The following is a 19201-nucleotide window of genomic DNA, read 5'->3' on the forward strand; positions in this document are numbered from 1 at the left end:
CAAGAAGGATAAGGTTATTAATGACTGCTAATCATGACTATATGCCACTTCCAGAATTGGAGTGTAGCAGGAACCCCCCCGCCCCAATCATTCTGTTTGTACAAACGTCACACACACTCACACTCACACATTACATACGCCACATTTCTGTTATAAATTCATAGAAAAATCAACCATACATCGGATTGCACTGTTCCATTTTTATTTTACTCTATATGGCAAGGACTATCAAAGGGGGGTGGCTTGGTTCTGGTCAGCCATAATCCCTTCACCATCCCAGCACATCCACAGGAGCCCTGCCCAGTTGCTATGTCAACCCTGATGATCCCAGACAGAAGACAATCAGGATCACAAAGAACTTGCATATGGGAGTGGATTCAGCATGGACTGAAACAAAGGACAATGATCAGATCTTCCATCTGGGGGCAGGAAACGGCAAACTCCCTTTGCCTCCTGGAAGTGACTCATGGGCAGGGGGAAAGGAAGAACCAGCCAGGTGACAGGACACTCAGGTTACCACAACTCCTCCCTCAACCCCTCCTTTCTGTAATGTATGCATGATGTCAACCCCTTCTGTAATGTATGCATGATGTTTCTGGGGGTGGGCTTGACCTAGAGGATGGGAATTTCAAAAGTTTTTAGAAGGTCTTGCACACCATCTTTCTGGGTCTTTCCTCTCTCCTGCAAGTGAGGGGAACACCCTGTTGCAACAGTTCAATAAAGGCCAAGCCTACAGGCTGCTGTTTTGCTCCAAGTTATCCTGGTTGGTGTCTTTGTTTTTGTCCAAGGGAGCCCTCGGATTTTTCCGTTAACAGTTGGCAGCATCCTTGTTGGAGCATGTTGTTGACTGCTGTGGTAAGTGGGATACTGGGCTATACTCACTGACCTGGGAGTAAGCACTATTGAATTTAATGGAGATTTATAGGGCAGCACTGTAAGGACGCTGCCAATATCGTCATACAAATCTCCTTAGCTAAAAGGGAAACCATCACTATGTGCTCGAAACCAATGGATTGTTGTACTTCTCGAAAAGAGGTCATACAATGCGTCTGCAGCCGTATTTGCATATCCACGTTCTGCTTTTGACACGCACACATATTATATAGAGCAACTCATTGAGGAAACTCTAATTTCCCCAGTCTACTCTGTTTCCTGAGGTTAACATCCCACTCCGATCCCTTCCCCTCCCTCATCGGTTTTAATGGAACTTTTACCCCACCCCAGCCCCCGCAAAAAAAGAAAGATAAACTTCAATTTACCATTTTCAAAATGGCTAATTATAAAATGACCATATCATAAACTGGCTTGGCATGAAGCTAAGGGCGCAACAGAGACCCTTCCCCTAAACAAACGAAACGCCGAACTGCGCAGGCGCCCAGAGGAAGTGAGCGGCGGCGGCGGCGGCGGCGCCTGCCTCTCTGGCTCCCCCACAAAACAATGGCCGCTGAGGGTGCGCATGCGTAGTGTTGCTCTGGTCCCCCCCCCCTCAGCCTCTACAAAGCAATGGCTGCTTGTGCACGTCTAGGCCCGGCGTGGTAGGCCTCCGCTTCACTTGGGCTGCGCGGCGGAGGTGCTGTTTCGTGTGGTTCCGAGTCGCCAGAATGCCGCAGAAACCCGGGGAGGAGGACGAGGAGAGAGGGGCAGGAGAGGCCTTGGGGCGCCTGCGCTCGGTAAACACTCGGGAACCTTGCCAGGTCATTTTCTGTAACCGCAGCCCCCGCCTGGTCAGCCCCGTCTGGCTGGACTTCGAGGGGAAGCCGCGCTCCTATCCGAGCCTGAAGCCCGGCACGGGCCGACGGATGCACAGCTACCTGGGTGGGTATTATGACGCGGAGAAGAAGGGCGACGGGGGCAGCTCAGGAAAGCATCGCCGCTGCCTGAAGGTTAGGCAGGCAGATATTCAACAGGTGGCGCTTCCTGGCACGAACCTTCCAGCGAAACCTGCGCCTGCAGCCGGGCTTCTGCTCCCTCTTCCCTCAGACGTTAGAAGGGCCTCGGCCGTGCGAGAAGCCGGGAGCGGAAGGGCCCGGGGTAGGGTTAGAAAGTGGGGCGGCGGGTGCAGGAATTGGGGGGACACCAGAGTGGGGTGGTTTGGCCACGTTGCCTCTGGAGAAGGAGGCCTGGACTGCCTCGAAGGCAGTGGCTGGGATGGCCGCTCCTGTGTGCAGAGGAGCGCAGCTGGGTGGATCTCTGAAGACCTCCTTTCGGCCCCAGGAAAGTGGTGGGAGCAGCTGTGAAGGGGATTCGGCACCTTCCAACTGATCCAGGATGCGGCCGCCAGATTGGGGACTGCGAGCCTGCATTGGCTCCCAGTACTGTACATTTCCGAGCACAATTCAAAGTGTTGGTGTTGTTGACCTTTAAGGCCCTGAACGGCCTCAACCCCTGGATCCCTTAAGGAGCGTCTGCAACCCCATGTCCATCCCAGACACTGAGGTCCAGCTCCAAGGGCCTTCTGACAGTTCCCGCAATGCGAGAAGTGAAGTTACAGAGAACCACGCAAAAGGCCTTTTTGGTAGTCACAGTCGCCCTGTGGAACCAATTCCCTTCATATGTCAAAGAGATAAACAATTATATGGCCTTCCTTAGGCATCTGAAGGCAGCCCTGTATGGGGAAGTTTTTAATGCTTGGTGTTTAGTTGTGCTTTTATATTAGGTTGGAAGCTGACCACAGTGACTCGGACAACCCAGTCAGATGGGATATAAATTGTTGTTGTTGTTATATTTATTGATAGGAATACTGTATCCCTGTGCAGCTGCTCATTTGTTTTTCTTTAAACCCAGTACTGTATAGCCTTTTCTGCATTCTTTTTGCAACTTTCATATACAGACATAAGTTTCAGTGAACCACATTTGACTCATCAGTAGTTGCATACCATTTGGAATCAGTCTGTAAACATTGCTGAGCTGTTGAGCTTAGATCCTGCTTATTTGTTTGTTTTTAAAATTTGTTTATTAAATTTCTGTACTGCCCTTCTTTTCTGGCTTCTCGTGGGCATCTGGTTGGGCACTGTGAGAACAGAATGCTGGACTAGATGGGCCTTGGGCCTGATCCAGCAGGGCTCTTTTTATGATCTTATGACCTAACTTCATTTGTGATTTGTTTTCTAGAACATCTTTGGCTGTTCAGAGATGCTGGGACAGACGATAGTCTTCTTGTCAACCAAGCAGAGCTGTTTGTGGCTACCCGCAATATGAATGGACAGCCTGTATTTGCAAATATTACACTACCAGGTAAAAATCCAATTATAATACTAATGTCTTTATCTCTTTACACCGTGAATAATGTTGTGCAATTATAGTCAGATTCCCGTTTGACTAAATAGTAATCAAGTAAAATGTCTGATTATTTTTATTTGTAGCAGTGTGACACCCTCAAAACAGTCCTTCCCACCTACCCAAGGTTCATTTAAAATACTCCCAATTCTGTCCGGTTACAAATAATTTTAAATCATTTGATCTTAACCATAAGAAAAGCCAGTAATGGGGCATTTCAGAAATTAAAAAGTGATGTTTCTCAAACAGTGTATTCCAGTTGCTGCTATTAAAGGTTACTTGTATAGTTTCTCATCCTGTGCCTTCATAATGCTTCATGTTTGTATAGTACAGGAGTAGGTCTTCCAGATGTTATTGGAGTACAGTTACCATTAGCCCCAGCTGGCATGGCCAGTGAGGATGGGAGTTGTAGTCCAGTGACATCTGTAGGGCCACAGTTTCCCATCTCTGGTCTATCAGATTAAGAAAAACATGAATTGTATTTCTTTTTCTTACTGATTAGCAAAACATGGTATTCCAGTATTTGTGATCCATGCCTCAATATCTTCAGCATGACATTTAAAATCTCACTTTACCATCTCTCTGCAGTGTACACTCTGAAGGAAAGATGTCTCCAAGTTGTCCGTGCTTTAGTAAAACCAGTGGACTACAGGAAATTAGACATTGTTCGGTCACTATATGAAGATTTAGAAGATCATCCAGATATTAGGAAGGATCTTCAGCGGCTTTCTCTGGAAACAAATGATAGGCTAAGGAATAGAGTTGGAGGGTCATCAGTGGAAAACTACTCTTACTAATAAATTGTTGGGTATAAGAGGCATTAACTGCTGTACGAACTGAAAAGACATTTACATTCCATAGTGTTTTAGGAAGCAGACATTGCTTTGGTTTAGAACTTGTAACTTCATAACTTAGAGACAAAGCCATGGGACAATGAGGCAGAGTGGTAGAATGCTGCAGCTGAAAATACTCAACGAAATCCTGTCCTGGGAAAACCTATACAAATTGTATTTTACATTAGACCAAATACAAACACATATGTCAGTTGATAGAAGATTAGATTGGCAAAAGCCGTTTCATGTGATTTTCCACTTATTTAAAATATCATTTTATTATATATGTGTTTAGAAAACACCCTGTATGTGTGGTCTTTGGAATTTGGGCAACTTTAATTTAATTATCATACCAAATGATAAATTATCTTTAAACTGCAATTTGGTCCCGTCCCCCCAATAATTCAGATTGAATACTGTAAATTAGAACTCTCTTGATTTACTTTTTCTTGTGCCAGCGGTTTCCTACAGGTCATTATTTCCTATGGTGGACCAACATACTTCCAATGTGCAGGAACTGCACTCTGTCACACATTTGCCCTATGTTTGACTATGCAGTTATGGGAATTTTGGTGTGATGGGAGCTACTACTGTTCCCACTTCAGCTAGAGAAAGAGCCTGGCAGCTCTGTGGTGCAGACAAAGTTTTTTCTCAGATCACAGTTTCACCCTCAGTCAAAGGTTGCTATCACATTGAAGGTGAATTTTGTGAGTATGAAAAGAATATGCTGTTGCTTAGAAGTCCATCAAACTCATTCTTTGCTACTCTTTTTTTTAAAAAAACACTCCCCAAGCTATATATTGCCTTCTTAAAAATTATCTGCAAAATTTTGAGGCAACAGTTATGAAGCTGACTACTTTAGAACCTATTTTTGCTTTGAGCTACACAGATGATCAGTGGAACACTATTTTCCTATTTTCCAATATCCTGTGTTTGCAACTATTAAAAATTGTTGGTTTTGGGTGTCAACCCAACATTTTTACCAGTTGATCTTGTACAGTTATTTCCAAGTATCTTAATAGGACTACTGTGAAATGAACTTGTTGAAGACATTACGGTGTATTGAATGTGTTGTAAATTGTTACCTTTTGTAAAGTCACTGGTTTGTGATGTAGCTGTGTACTAATTTTTTGTATACTTTGTAAATTTCTTTCTAAAAAGTTAAAGCTTGAGAGATTTCTGTATATATGATAAATCTGTACTTTTGATGTTGCCAGACAAATATGTGCACACAACCAGAACTTTCCCTTAGGAGTTCTGCAAGAGGAGGGAAGAGAAAGGTTTACCCTTCACAGAGCTACAGTTCCCAGCATCCTTAACAGACCTACAGTTCCTGGGATTCTTTGTGGGATTCTGTGTGTTCTTCCAGGTCTAAAGGAAGAATCAAAAATGGCAAAATGAAGAAGAAAGTCTGTGAATTCCATGTAAGATAGATTGCAGTAGCTAAGCTGTCAGTTTTGTATCTGAATTTTTGAACATGCTGGGGCACATTTGGAGCATTGTTAGATTTATATGGTTCTTTGTTTCTGATAAATACCTAGTGAGAAGATCAGCTGCCCAGACCAGATTATTAGAATTGCAATTTTGATATTTAAACATTGCTTTTAATATGTATTCAGCTATTGCTCAGCATTCCATACAATGCCATTTCATGTATTATTATTTTTTAACCTATGAGGCATTAAAGCGGTTTTTTCCCTTAATTGCAGCACTATTATTTCCCCCATTCTTTACTACCATTAGACAGTGGGGCGGCTGCCTCAGGCAGCAGAAGCAGAGGAATGGCACAGAGGTGTCAGCGGGCAGAGCTATATGTACCACATGCATCCTAACCAAGCTAACCTGCTGTCCTCAGCTGTAGTGGAGGATAGTGGCCTGTCACTTGTGGTGAAGATTAAATTACAAATCAGGTTGACTGGTACATGGAAAGGGATGGGGTGCAAGGTTGCCATCTTGTCCTTCAGCCGAGTAAACAAAATGTATTGGGACTAGTCCTGAATACACCAGAATGGATAGGTGAACATCTTAGGACAAGACTTCTTCATTCTAATACCATACCTTTTAATTTGTGTTCCTCTGTTTATATGTTTGTTTTGACCATTGCATCTAATGATGGGCTTCATATTGTAAAAAAAAAGGGGGCTTGCTACAATAACAGCGCAATCCTATGCATGCCTATGCAGAAGTAAACCCCATTGGGTTGAATGAGGCCTGCTCTAGCAATGTAGAGAGGGCTGCAGTCTAAATTGTTTTCCTAGCAGCTGCTTCTTTTTCTATTTTTTCTCTCGCCTTTCTGGTGCCACCCTTTTGCTGCTTCTTGCTGAAAAGTTGGGCGGAATGTTACTTGCATAGTTTTCCTTCTCCACAATTCAATCGACTAGTCACTGCTGTTTTCTCTCCTATATTTTCCCCATTTTATGTTTAAAAAAAGAAATGAAAAGATTGCACACTTCAGTTTAGACGCTAATAATAATAATAATAATAATAATAATAATAATAATAATAATAATAATAATATACCCCATCCGTCCGGCTGGGTTTCCCCAGCCAAGTTCAAGATTCGCCCATCCTAGCTCCCCATCCTAACTCCTTCAACTCACAACCAGTTGATTGTTTCCGGGAGCTAAGTTTTTCGCCAGAATACTGTAATTTGCTCGTCTATTCACAATCGTGCACCTCCTTCCTTCCCTATTTATTTTATTTATTAACCTTTCCTTTTTAAAAACCACACATGCCCTGAAGCCAGGGAAGTCGAGGCTCCAGCTAGATCAGCCCGTTCCCTTGTTTTTTTTTACTGCTGCGCACCGATCGGCTGGGGAAAATCAGGTGCGAGCTGGTTCATAAAGAGTCCGGCCGCGGGAGCGCAAAGTGGGAACAAGCGCGCAGCCCTCGAAGAAGGGAGGCGAGCCAGTCTCGCCCTGGCGTCATTGAGAGAACTCCCCGGCGTCGGGAAACGGGGCAGGACAGGGCGGAGTCTGACAGACAAAAATAAAGCCGCTGACAAGTTTTGTGAAGCGAGGAGTGGCTCCTTCAGACGGGGAGGAGACCAGGCTTGCTGGCTGGAGTCAAGGAGAAAAAAGAAACCCATTTCCTTCCTCCTTCAGGCCTTTGGGTGGACAGCCGTCCATGGCCAAAGGAGAAGAGAGGGGAATTCCCGCGGCTGTGACACAGCAGGAGAAAGACATGGCCCTGCAGCAGCGGCAGCCGCCGCCGCAATATCCCTCGACGCCGCTTTCCTTGGGCACTTCTGCTGCGCAGTCTCCTTACATCCACAGCATGCCCGCCTGGGTGCTGGAGGATTTCTGCCAGAAGATGGACTGCCTCAACGACTACGACTGGATGCGCTTTGGTGAGCCCGGGATCTCGTCGCCTGGCGGGTGGGGGAGCAGCAGCGCCGGGTTTGGGGGTCCCAGGGCAACTTTTTTGGCCTGTCGGATTTTGTGGGACTTCAGCTCCCATCGGCGGGAGCGAGTTCAGGGATGTGGCCCAGTAAGAGCAGTGGGGGGGATCACACCCCGAGCCCCCGGTGGTGGAGGGAGTGCTGGTTTTAAGGAGATAGATAGACGGTTAGATCTATGACAAGCACAGGTGTCCCTATGTTTTAGCTGAACCCTGAATCAACTCTATCCCAGGGACCCTTCTCCTCCCAAAAGCCACAGCTTTGATAGCACCGGTAGAGTTCACAAGCTGCTGGGTCTGATTCAAGGCTTGTGAACTCTACCGGTGCTATGAAACTTGTTGCTTCTTGGATAAAAAAGGGTCCCAGGGATAGTTGATTCAGGGTTCAGCTAAAACATAGGGACACCTGCACTTGTCATATGGAAGGTGAAAGGACAGCGCTTGCCAATAGGGGGACCTGTGGCAGCCCTTCATACTTCACTGAAGCACTTATGTCCGGCACTTGAGAACTCCACACATCATACAGGCCCCAGATTTATGGATTCAACTGTGCACTGTCACATTAAACTCTGTAATCAAACGTTAGGATAGACATTGGTTGAGTTAGCTTTCCAAAGCATCAGAGCAGATTACGAGGCGACTGATAAAACAATTTTTTCAAAGAAGTACATCCATTTAAAATATAACTTGAAAGCACTGTTAAAACATCTTCTGGCAAAATAATTCATCTGAAGCATTTTTAAAGCTATATCCAACTTGTCAAGTCCTTCCATGCTCTGTTCCTGCCCTCTGTATGCAATTCTTACTGCTCTTGCCCTGCACCTGAACATTACTGCTAAACAGCACCTATTGGTGGTCAGTGTCCTGTGTTTTAGTACTTCCCAATCCCTGGCATCTCCAGGTAGAGCTGGGAAAGGTTCTGTCTTGCCTGGAATCCTGGAGAGCTGTCAGTCAGTATATACTGACTGGTGTGACGGATAGATGGCACTGGGCTAGATGGAGTGATGGGCCGACTTGGTGTGAAGCCACTTTTTCTGCCTGGCTGTGGAGGAAGGGATATTGGTGTGGAAAAGATGGATACAGACACAGCTTCATAGAACTGTAGAGTTGGAAGGGACCATGAGGGTCATCTAGTCCAACCCCCTGCAATGCAGGAATCTTTTGCCCAATGTGAGGCTTAAACCCACAACAATGAGTCTTATGCTCTGTTGACTGAGCCACAGTTTCCTCATCCCACTCTCCTAAGACTAGAAACTCAGGGTCATCCAATGGAAATTATAGGCAGTAGATTCAGGACAGATGAGAGAAAATACTGCTTCTTTCCACAACACATAAGTAAATATATGGATCTTTTGCCCCAAGACTATTACACCTTTAAAATATTAGACACAGTGGTGTCCAGTACAGGTAGAATAAAGTCTCTGAACACCAGCTGCTGGGGAGTAACAATGTGAGAGCTGTGACCGTAAGTCCTTTTTATGGGCTTCCGGGAAGTGTCTGGCTGACCATCAAAGGAAGTGTGATGCAGAACTCGAGAGACCCTTGACACTGTTGTGCAATATTGCGAAGGAGCACTGATGTAATCTAATGCTGACAGCCTGCTCTGGCTAAACTATATTATTTATCACATGTCCTGCACCCCAAGGTCCTGGGGCAGGTTACAGCGATTAAAACACAGTGTTAAAACCCATTAAAAAAACTTATAATCACATAAATAAGTTGGGTCCAAAAAATATTGTTATTTGCCGCCCCAATTTCTGAGCAGTGTGAGATTCCGGGGTACCAGGCACACTTGCTAGGGTCTGTGCTTTCTTTTGGAAATGAGGCACAGCGGAGACTGTGGTGTCTTTATGATACATGGTTTATTTGCACCTATATACAACCTGAGTCTAGATGGAGGGAGCACAGAGTATTCACATTCCAAGAGGTTTGGGCTTCTTCCATAGCCACAACAGCTTTCGTCACCAACCATTCCTCTGCCTTTGCCCCCCCCCATCCCATTGCTTACTAACTTCATTGCATAACTCAGGTTTATTGTCTAAACCCTTTGCTAACCTAACCTCTAGTTTTTTGTAATACAGGGAGAGGCCCCACACCTTTGATGTGCTAGATGGCTCATTACCCCCAGGCTATTATCTCAAAGGAAATTAGCTTTTACACATGTTGTTTGCCTAGGATTAAATAGTTAAAAGATGCACAGTTTAAGCAGTTTGCCTAAACTGAATTAGAAGGATTAGAAGTGTCTAGACTCCAGCACATATTTCTTAATAAACACTAATGCACGCAGGTCCAATTTATATTCTGGCACTTGGTAGTCTGACCCACAGTTTTACATGGAAGCCTTAATTAAAATCTAGCACACCTTAATTAAATTCCAACACTAACTTGATCTGGAATTTAGGGTGTCTTGAACCCACAGCTTCATAACATTATACATCCCGAGTGTGAAAAGCCAGGGAGGTTAGATCTCATGTGGGTTTTTACATAAGTGCAGTATATTTTGTGGAAGAGGTTTAATGCATTTTTTTGGTAATCTTTCTCTTCCCCGCAGCTACTGTTAGCTGTTTGGGAAGAAAAATGCAGATACCTGTAAAAGCATACCTGACAGTGTCATGGAGTACTTTCCTAATGCACTGAATGATTAGTCCTTGCAAGCTACACTGCACAGAAAATCTTGTATTGTGATCCCATGCCAGGGGGAATCTAGCCTGGGACAACAAAACAGTGGCTGAATATGATTGGTTGGTTGATTGCCTAATTGCCTACCCTGCACCCTAAGGTCACTAAGTCTGGGTTACACCAATTAAAAATTCAATATTCACATAAAAAGTACCTCTGTCTAGCTTCTGATGCAAAAACCTGCAATCCTACAACTGCTTGTCCCACACTGTTTATTCTGAAGCTTCGGAAGTAGTACGTCATCCAAAGATTGCAGCCTTGAGGCATTGTCATAGAAACACCTAGGCTTGCTACTGTTTATAGTGCAGGACTCTCATGTTAATTCTGTCCATCTCTATCACCAGGTTTGGTGCCTTTTACAGAAATTTAAGGTAGTGGACTCCCGATTAGAATAAACCTAAGAATCCTTTTGCTGCCAACATTTTTGCCTGGGTTATCACATTTCTGTTCTTCCTCGTAAAGAATGAAGCTGCCTTGTATATAGAGCAGCAGGATGTGTTTGAGACTTTCCTTTTCATTCACTGTGCAATATGAGTCAAGAGGTGGGGGTTGCTGGACTACATTCCTTGAGGGATTAATGATGCGAAAGATAAATGCTTGGTTTGCACATGTACAAATACAGTGGTTCCTCGGGTTACATACGCTTCAGGTTACAGATGCTTCAGGTTACAGACTCTGCTAACCCAGAAATATTACCTCAGGTTAAGAACTTTGCTTCAGGATGAGAACAGAAATCGAGCTCTGGCAGTGCGGCGGCAGCGGGAGGCCCCATTAGCTAAAGTGGTGCTTCAGGTTAAGAACAGTTTCAGATTAAGTACGGACCTCCGGAACAAATTAAGTACTTAACCCTAGGTACCACTGTATCTCTCAAATTTAGGGTTGCCATGTTTCAAACAGTGAAAATCCAGACAGAAAAGTTGTTGGACATATGGCAACCCTGCCCTAATTACAGAAGAAAAGAAAAAAAATGGGTGCCAAATTCGTATGAAAGGGAATGTGTGTTTCTCCTTAAGCTACACTTGTGATGCCTTGGATTTTACTTCTGAACCAAATCTGCCTGGTTTTCTTTTAGCATCCCATGTGATAACTGACCAGACCGAGCTGAGGAAAATCAAGTGCATGGAGAAGGCAGGAATCAGTGTAACAAGAGAGCTGATGTGGTGGTGGGGAGTGAGACTCGCAACCGTCCAGCAGTTGTTTGAGCTTCTGCAGGAACTTCAGCTCTATCGGGCAGCACAAGTAATTGCAAACTGTGAGTAGCTGGACTTCTTTCTCTGGAACTACCTAGCAGTTGCTTATAACAATTTAGTGAAAAGCTTGTTCGTCAACGCCCGTTGCCATTGTCGTTCCTTCTAGAGCTGAACTCCGTTCCAGCAGGGGCTGCTGGTTTAGCAGCCAGAATTGGGTCACTAAGCAAAAAGGGAGCCTGCTTAGGTGAACCCTGAAAGCAAAGAACTAGGGGACTACAAACAGAAAAGAGGAAATGTACATATGCTGGAGGCCATGCAAAGGAAAGGGGAGGGGGAGGAGCAGGAAATGAGTGAAGCTGAATGTTGGAAGAATCAGTTCACACAGTGTACAGTGGTACCTCGGGTTACATACGCTTCATATTACATACGCTTCAGGTTACAGACTCCACTAATCCAGAAATACTACCTCGGGTTAAGAACTTTGCTTCAGGATGAGAACAGAAATCGTGCTCCAGCAGCGCGGCGGCAGCAGGAGGCCCCATTAGCTAAAGTGGTGCTTCAGGTTAAGAACAGTTTCAGGTTAAGAACGGACCTCCATAACAAATTAAGTACTTAACCCGAGGTACCACTGTATAGTTAAACTTTTGAACTTGTTCCCCTATGGCGCAGTGATGGCCACTTACCTAGATGGCTTTAGAAGATTAGAAAAATTAATGGAGGAGATGGCTGTCAAAAGCCATGATGGTTGGAGACAGTAACGCTTCTGAATACCAGTTGCCAGAAATAAAAATCCAAGCAATATTTTGTTAGGGGTTTCACTACTTCTCTCTAATAGCAAACTCGGGAGGTTATGTGTCGACAGGTTTGGAGCTAAAACCAGATGACTGAGAAACAAGTGGAAGATGTTTGTATGCTTATGTGAAGCTCATGATATGCCAAAGTATGAAACATTTTAAAAAAACAACAAAACAAAACGGGGCATGTACTCCAAAAAAACAAACAAAAAAAACCAGCCCTGTGAAGACTGAGCATGCTGTGGTCTGTGGAATGTTATGTTTTAGTTGGAAAAACAAGATAGAAGGCTTGGAAGCGGAAAATGAATTGGGCTGATTGTAGTTTGTATGGTATCCTTGAAGAATATGTAGCTGCCTCAAATCCTGAACAGTAACAGTTCTGTTGGAGATTGAGGATACACTGCAATGTTTTTTGCTGTATTGAGTTTGTTTATTATTCATACCTTCCTAGCGTGGCCTTTTATAGCCCCTCTTAAAGGTAAAGGTACCCCTGCCCGTACGGGCCAGTCATGTCCGACTCTAGGGTTGTGCGCCCATCTCACTTAAGAGGCCGGGGGCCAGTGCTGTCCGGAGACACTTCTGGGTCACGTGGCCAGCGTGACGAAGCTGCTCTGGCGAGCCAGCACCAGCACAGCACACGGAAATGCCGTTTACCTTCCCGCTATAAAGCGGTACCTATTTATCTACTTGCACTTAAGAGTGGTTTCGAACTGCTAGGTGGGCAGGAGCTGGGACCGAAAGACAGGAGCTCACCCCGCCGCGGGGATTCGAACCGCCGACCATGCGATCGGCAAGCCCTAGGCACTGAGGTTTTACCCACAGCGCCACCTGATGACAAATATTGTTTTCTTTAGGCAGACCTTTGGTTTGTCAGGTTGATTGCTTTCCCCTGTTGTTGGTTGGCAGTTTTAGTTAAGTTGGTTGCTTTACTTTATCTGTTCCTTTTTTCTGTTTGTTGATCCATTTGTTTTCATTATATTGTAATTTGTTGTTTTACTGTTGGCTCCCCTACGCTCTTTATAGTATGGAAAAGCAGGGGAAAATACCCAGGGTACAAGAACCATTGTTTCTAGGTATGTCTGTATAGGCACCAGGGTTGGGGTCAGATGTAACAGGAACTGTGGTTTCCCATTATGAGCATGAACCGCAAAATGCTTCAGGCTGCCCCCCTCCCCACTCCTCTTTTGTACACCAGAGGAGAGTGTACACCTCCAAATGTGATTTTAAACTAACCACAGTTCCTGTGAAGCTAAGCCAGACTATGAGCCTTCTCTGTGGAAACCTTACCTTGTGGAACTCCCCCTGCCACACACACACAATTACAGTATCCGTATTTCAGTGAATGCTGAATACTATTTTTTTGTACATAGAAATATGGTTTACTGATATAAATCCCCCCCTTCACTGCTTTCACACCTGCACATTGGTTAAGAAGGGGAAGTAGCCCTTCTTTGAAAGGGGAAAGAAGAGGGCTGCATTGCCATGCTAACCACAGAAAATAATTTTCTGTTTAAAATATTTTAGACCAGCTTTTGCTTTAACTCATTTTCTGTTAACACCATTTTTTATTTGAGCTCATCGTAGCATATACGAATTCCTCTGCATTGTCCTTTTTTGAATGAAAAATAATGTGAATGTGGCCATTGAGAGTGATGCAAATTGGGTACATCTGATTTAAATTTCCTGTAAACTTTGATACACACGCACACACTGTACTAGGAAAATATTGCATTCATGTAGAAATGCCCATAGTGATAAATTTCAAAAATTAAACAGGAAACATGCTGGGATGTTTTCAGTCTTTTCATTAAAAAAAATCTGTCATCTACTGGGTTCAAAATTGTTTCAAAACATGATTAGACAATATGGCAGTGTGCCTTCAATGCTAATGTGAGACACTAGCAGCTAGAGGAAGAATGGATGGTGGTGACTCATGACTTGCCTATTATGCTGCTGTTCTTCGTTGCAAAATCTAGAATCCCCCAATTAGATTACTTCCAGCATGCCAGCAGAGCATTGCTTTCTGGTGGTGAAAGAAGAAAAAAAGGGTGTCATCAGGCTGACAGAAAAATCTTATACGTACATCGATTATAGGGGGAGGGCAGTTTCAGATTTCAGTGGCACCCTGTGTGATGCTGAAATCTGGCTCCCCCCTTCCTCTTACCTTCCATTGGACTTCACAGTTGCAGTGTCCAAGAAGCTCAGCATCCAGTGCAACCAAACCAGTCACACTCCCCTAGATCCACCTTTGAGGGCAGGGAGATACATTGCTATTATCCCAGTGGAATGGCTGCCCTATCCTGTACTTGCTGAGACCAAGTGCAGAAAGGAAAAACACCCTACAAGAAAATGCAAAATGGCTTAACAATTCTGGGTATGCCCTCCGCATCTCTAGATACACCGCCAAATTCCATAAGTCAGGGACAGGGGCATCTATGTCACCCACATGATGCCCACCCACAGTGGGAGCCAGTTAGCACAACAGACATGCACCCAGCACATACCCATTGAACAAAACACACACACACACACACACACACACACACACACACACACACTACGCAATATGCTACTAGAGTATTCCCCAGGACGTATATGCTGTTTTGTTGTATGTGGTATTTTCTAGAACATTTGTCCACACTGTTGGGATTGGATTCTGGGTTACATCCAGAATAACACTGTAGACCTGTATGCACTTCCCTGGGAGTGAGTTCTGTTGAATTTGGTTGGGCTAACCTCTGAGCAGAATAGGATTTGGGTTAGTTGTACAGTGGTACCTCGGGTTAAGTACTTAATTCGTTCTGGAGGTCTGTTCTTAACCTGAAACTGTTCTTAACCTGAAGCACCACTTTAGCTAATGGGGCCTCCTGCTGCCGCCATGCCACTGGAGCACGATTTCTGTTCTCATCCTGAAGCAAAGTTCTTAACCCGAGGTACTATTTCTGGGTTAGCGAAGTCTGTAAGCGGAAACGTATGTAACCTGAGGTACCACTGTACAACTAACCTTGAAGGCCCTGGTTGTACTTAGGGTTCCATTGAGCCGGTTCTGGAATCCCCCACCCTCGGCTGCCTGTTTTGGTGGGTGGGTGGGGCTCATCTACCTATCAGCCACCTAATGTCATTAGGGTGTCAGGTGACCCACTCTAGCAAGCCATGCTAGGAAGGAGAATCCAAGTCCAGTCAAGTGGTGCTTGAAGTTACCACCGATCAGTTGATAGGCACTGACTTCAAGCTCCCCTTGCAGCTCTGGTGTTTTCTGAGATTGGCTGCATTTTGGAATTCCCCAAGGGGAATTCTGTAGCAAAGCCTGTGCCAGGTGACAGCAAGCCTCCCTTGGCAAAGCACAGTCTGGAACTCGTGGGATGTTGGGTGTGGAACAAGTACTGTATTGTGGACTGATGAAAATGGCTTAGTGGGCCATACTGGGTTTCCCACTGCCAGTCTTGATCCACTGTTTTTGCGGAATCCACCTAGGAGTACAAAATAAGAAGCTTCATTAACAGTAGCTTCATTGATCATGCTAACTCTGAGGTGCCAGGGTGCAAATGAGACTGCATATTTAAATCGCAACTATTTTTAGTTTTAAACTGACGTTTAAAAAAATGGAAACTCGTTATTGCCCAGGCCTTAAACAGGCCAACCAATGTGACCATTGCAGTGATTTGACAGCCCATGCTGAGAATTTAATTGCTCCAGTTACTTTTCCAAATCAAATTGCTCTCTGTGCACACTCATCCCTGATGCACAGAAAAAGAATTCTATTATCTGTTGTAATTCACGCTGATTCACTCCTAGAAAACGTGAACAATGTTTCTGAGTACTCTTAGCATATAAAGCATGCCACTTTACCTCTTCGAGAAAAATAACCAGCTTTTCCTGCTTTTTACATGCATCTATACTTCTAAACATTTTTGGCATATAGTGGAGAGGATCTATTCAACCAGGTTTCATATTCCTTTAGCAGCCTGGGGTTTCTTTCTTCTCCAGATTTTTTAAAGTTCACTACAAGGAATGCAGCACTTCATTAAAGATGTCAATAGCTGCACCAATGTTGTTGTGTTGGCTTGGGGCACACAAAGAAGGCCTTAGCAGAGGGACTAGCTGGCCTCTGCAAAAATATCGGAGACACCGGCCAAAGAATTATATTTGCTGTTCCTCTTTGCTTTCCTCAAGGGAAATTTATTTGGATCCAGCTGAAAGGATTGAATCAACTCAGTTCAGCTGAGTCCGTGTGCTCCTGATGTGTACCTTAATTAGGAAAATGTTGAAAGCAAACACAGGGTTGTACTGATCCTCATTATCTTTTATGACTGCAAGTGCCTCAGTAGTCTTAAACCTCTGGCTTCAGGAGAGATACTGTTAAAGTCCAGTTTATTAAAATATTGTCCCTTTTTTTAAAAAAAAGCATCAACAATAACGGCAAAGAGTGATGTATACGTTTTTGCTTATGTTGTAAAGTACAGTGTCCATGGCAATTGAAGTGTAGGCAGGTTCATGCATGACCCAAGAGGTCTGCAATGTCATGCATACAATCTGGCTCCGGCCTACAATGCCTGGTGTCAGGAATGAGCCAGCTCCTAGTGGAACTTTACAGCCGGCTGCAGAACAGAGAGGGTTAGAATTGACACAGGCTGAACAGTGGTCAGCGCAGACTCTCCCGGACTTTGGAATGCCAGTTACCAAGGGAATGACTGAGAGCGGGCTGGAACACAGCCAAAGCTCTCAGGAAGTCAAACAGGCGTGAACAGAGATGGAAGCAGTCTGTCAGAACTGGAAGAGGTTGGAGCTGATCCAGTCTCTCCTAAAAGTCATTGAATGGGAGGGCTGTTCGACAGGTAGCAAAACAAGAGACGTAAGGGGCGATGGTTCAATATATTCTGTAGGAACCGGAAGGAGTCTTCTGAAGGGTCATCTTGAGTGATAATGTAGGCGGTTTTGTCCAGAGCCGTCCAGAGCTATCTGTTTTTGCAATAAATATTCCTTTTTAATTACCTACGCTTACTGTGTTATTAAGCCAGGAACTGGACTCCTGACACCTACATACATAACAGCAATCATTATTTTTCATTATATGATGAGGAACACCCTGTGGAATGCCCTCCCATCAGATGTCAAGGCAATAAGCAACTATCTTACTTTTAAAAGACCTCTGAAGACAGCCCTGTTTAGGCAAGTTTTTATTGTTTAATGCTGCATTGTGTTTTTAATTTTCGGTTGGGAGCCGCCCAGAGTGGCTGGGGAAACCCAGCCGGATGAGTGGGGTATTAATAATAAATTATTATAAATTACCGGTATTTTTATATTCAAAATATTTTTTAATTGACTGTAACAGGGCAGAATGGGGGCAAGGTGGGCTTATGCATTCTCCACTGATGCACGCAGGGGCCAGGAATGGAACTCCCATACAAAATTGTTCCCAGCTGTATGTAAAAGTATGTAAACTGGTTAAACATTCATTTTGATACCTTACAGCTAATTCATTATGCTCTGAACAAATAAGCGGTTCATGATACTCCCCTCAACGCCAAACCTCACAATTTGAGAGATTGCTGTTCATTCCTTGTGCTACAATTTGACAGCAGCAGGACCTAGTATAAAAAAAATTAAGATGACTTTGTGAAGGTTCCCTAAACATAGCAGACACACATTGTGTTAACATAAATAAAAAGAAGAAAAGCAGAGAATCTTTCATAACTATAAAACTGAGACAAAACTCAAACCCTCCCTACCAGTGATAAACATGTATCAATATCACTCATAATAAAGCCACAATCCTGCAAACAAAAGCTCGGCAGTGTTAATCCGAAATAACAAATTATATTTTAAAAGCAAATTCTAATGAGAATTGCAGTTTATGATCTTCATTTCACATTTCTCTTTCTTGATTGTTTCCCTGTCTTTTTGAGTCTTCAGTCAAAAAATCAATTGTATAAGCAACTTGGCCAAGTAAGGCTTTGCCAATGTCCTTGGTCTGTGTTTGATCCTGCCCCATCCCTATCTCTGTGAGACTTACAGTGCAACTCAACAGAGGCATAGCTGGGGGTGGGGGGGGAGGGGAGAACGCTGGGAACGCCCCTGCCCCAGGGGCCCAAGCGGCTAGCTACACCACTGACTCAACATAGGCACCTCTGCTATGGACCTCTGCAGACTTCTAGGGAGGAAAAGCAGAGCTCATGCGTGATTTTTTTGAAAGCGGCAAAACCAGCATACTATACTGTTACATGCCACCCCCAATCTCCACAGCAGTGTGGGATTCCAGGGAGTTTCAGGCGCTTTTTACCCACCAAGGTCTGAGTTTCCTTTTGGACAATGAGGCACAGCAGAGACTTACACATATTTACAACCTGAGCCTACAATGGAGGGGTTCAAAGCATTACACTCCAAGCAGGTTTGGTTTCTCCCATAGCTGCAGCCTTGGATTCAAACTGTCAACCTACATTGTGCTCTGACTCCCGCTTTCTCCGGCCTGCCACCACTTGCAAACTGCAACTCTCCCCCCCCCCCTTTCAGTTTACATCATCCCCAAATGCAATCCTGAAACTCCCTCCTAGAAACTGGCATTGTGTTCTGCTCCACCTGTTTGCTGGCTGGCACATAGTCTTAGCTTTGCAAATGCGTTTCTTAATGACTCATCACCCTTCACTTTGTTAATGGCCATCTCTCTAGGCAATTACTTCATCAGTAAGGCAGCCTGGCTTATATTTGAATGTTTGCTTGGTTCAGGGGTTAAAAGGTCTGTAACAATACCTTCTTCCTTCTGTTAGCAATTCTGTTAGAATATCTTTATGCCTAGGCCAACCAGTGTGGTACCGATGGGAAGAAAGGCTGGATGAGTGAGATCTTGACTGCTGGGGGGGGGGGGAATTGCATAAACATTGCACAAAAAATACCTGTGTGTGTGTGTACACCTTTATATCCGCCTTCTCTAACCTGGTGTCCTCCAGATGTGCCAGCCAGCATGACTAGTGGTCAAGGATTATGGGAGTTATAGTCCAAAACATTTGGAGGGAACCAGGCTATACAGTGGTAC

At 44.4% G+C, this 19201-nt stretch overlaps 2 protein-coding genes across 9 annotated transcripts in view; both read left to right on the plus strand.

The window, feature by feature from the left end:
- Positions 1 to 1413: 1413 nt before the first annotated feature.
- VHL (von Hippel-Lindau tumor suppressor) lies at positions 1414 to 5812 on the plus strand. The gene is made up of 3 exons (XM_081185271.1): positions 1414 to 1815; positions 3112 to 3234; positions 3865 to 5812. The coding sequence occupies exons 1-3, from the start codon at positions 1602 to 1604 to the stop codon at positions 4071 to 4073; spliced, it is 546 nt and encodes a 181-aa protein (XP_081041397.1). The 5' UTR covers positions 1414 to 1601; the 3' UTR covers positions 4074 to 5812.
- Positions 5813 to 7038: 1226 nt separating this feature from the next.
- IRAK2 (interleukin 1 receptor associated kinase 2) overlaps positions 7039 to 19201 on the plus strand; it is a 30687-nt gene continuing 18524 nt past the window's right edge. For 2 of the 8 annotated variants that reach the window (XR_014005112.1, XM_081184105.1), the window contains exons 1-2: positions 7047 to 7458; positions 11260 to 11439. Coding sequence is in view for 7 of the 8 variants with exons in the window: in XM_081184105.1 (XP_081040231.1) it covers positions 7236 to 7458; positions 11260 to 11439 (403 nt within the window). In the remaining variant the exon portion in view is untranslated. Of the gene's footprint in view, positions 7459 to 11259; positions 11440 to 19201 lie in introns of all 8 variants that reach the window. The other 6 variants (XM_081184107.1, XM_081184108.1, XM_081184109.1 and 3 more) reach the window with 5 other exon arrangements.

The sequence above is a fragment of the Podarcis bocagei genome (genome assembly GCF_964188305.1).
Source record: "Podarcis bocagei genome assembly, chromosome: 2".
Lineage (NCBI taxonomy): Eukaryota > Metazoa > Chordata > Lepidosauria > Squamata > Lacertidae > Podarcis > Podarcis bocagei.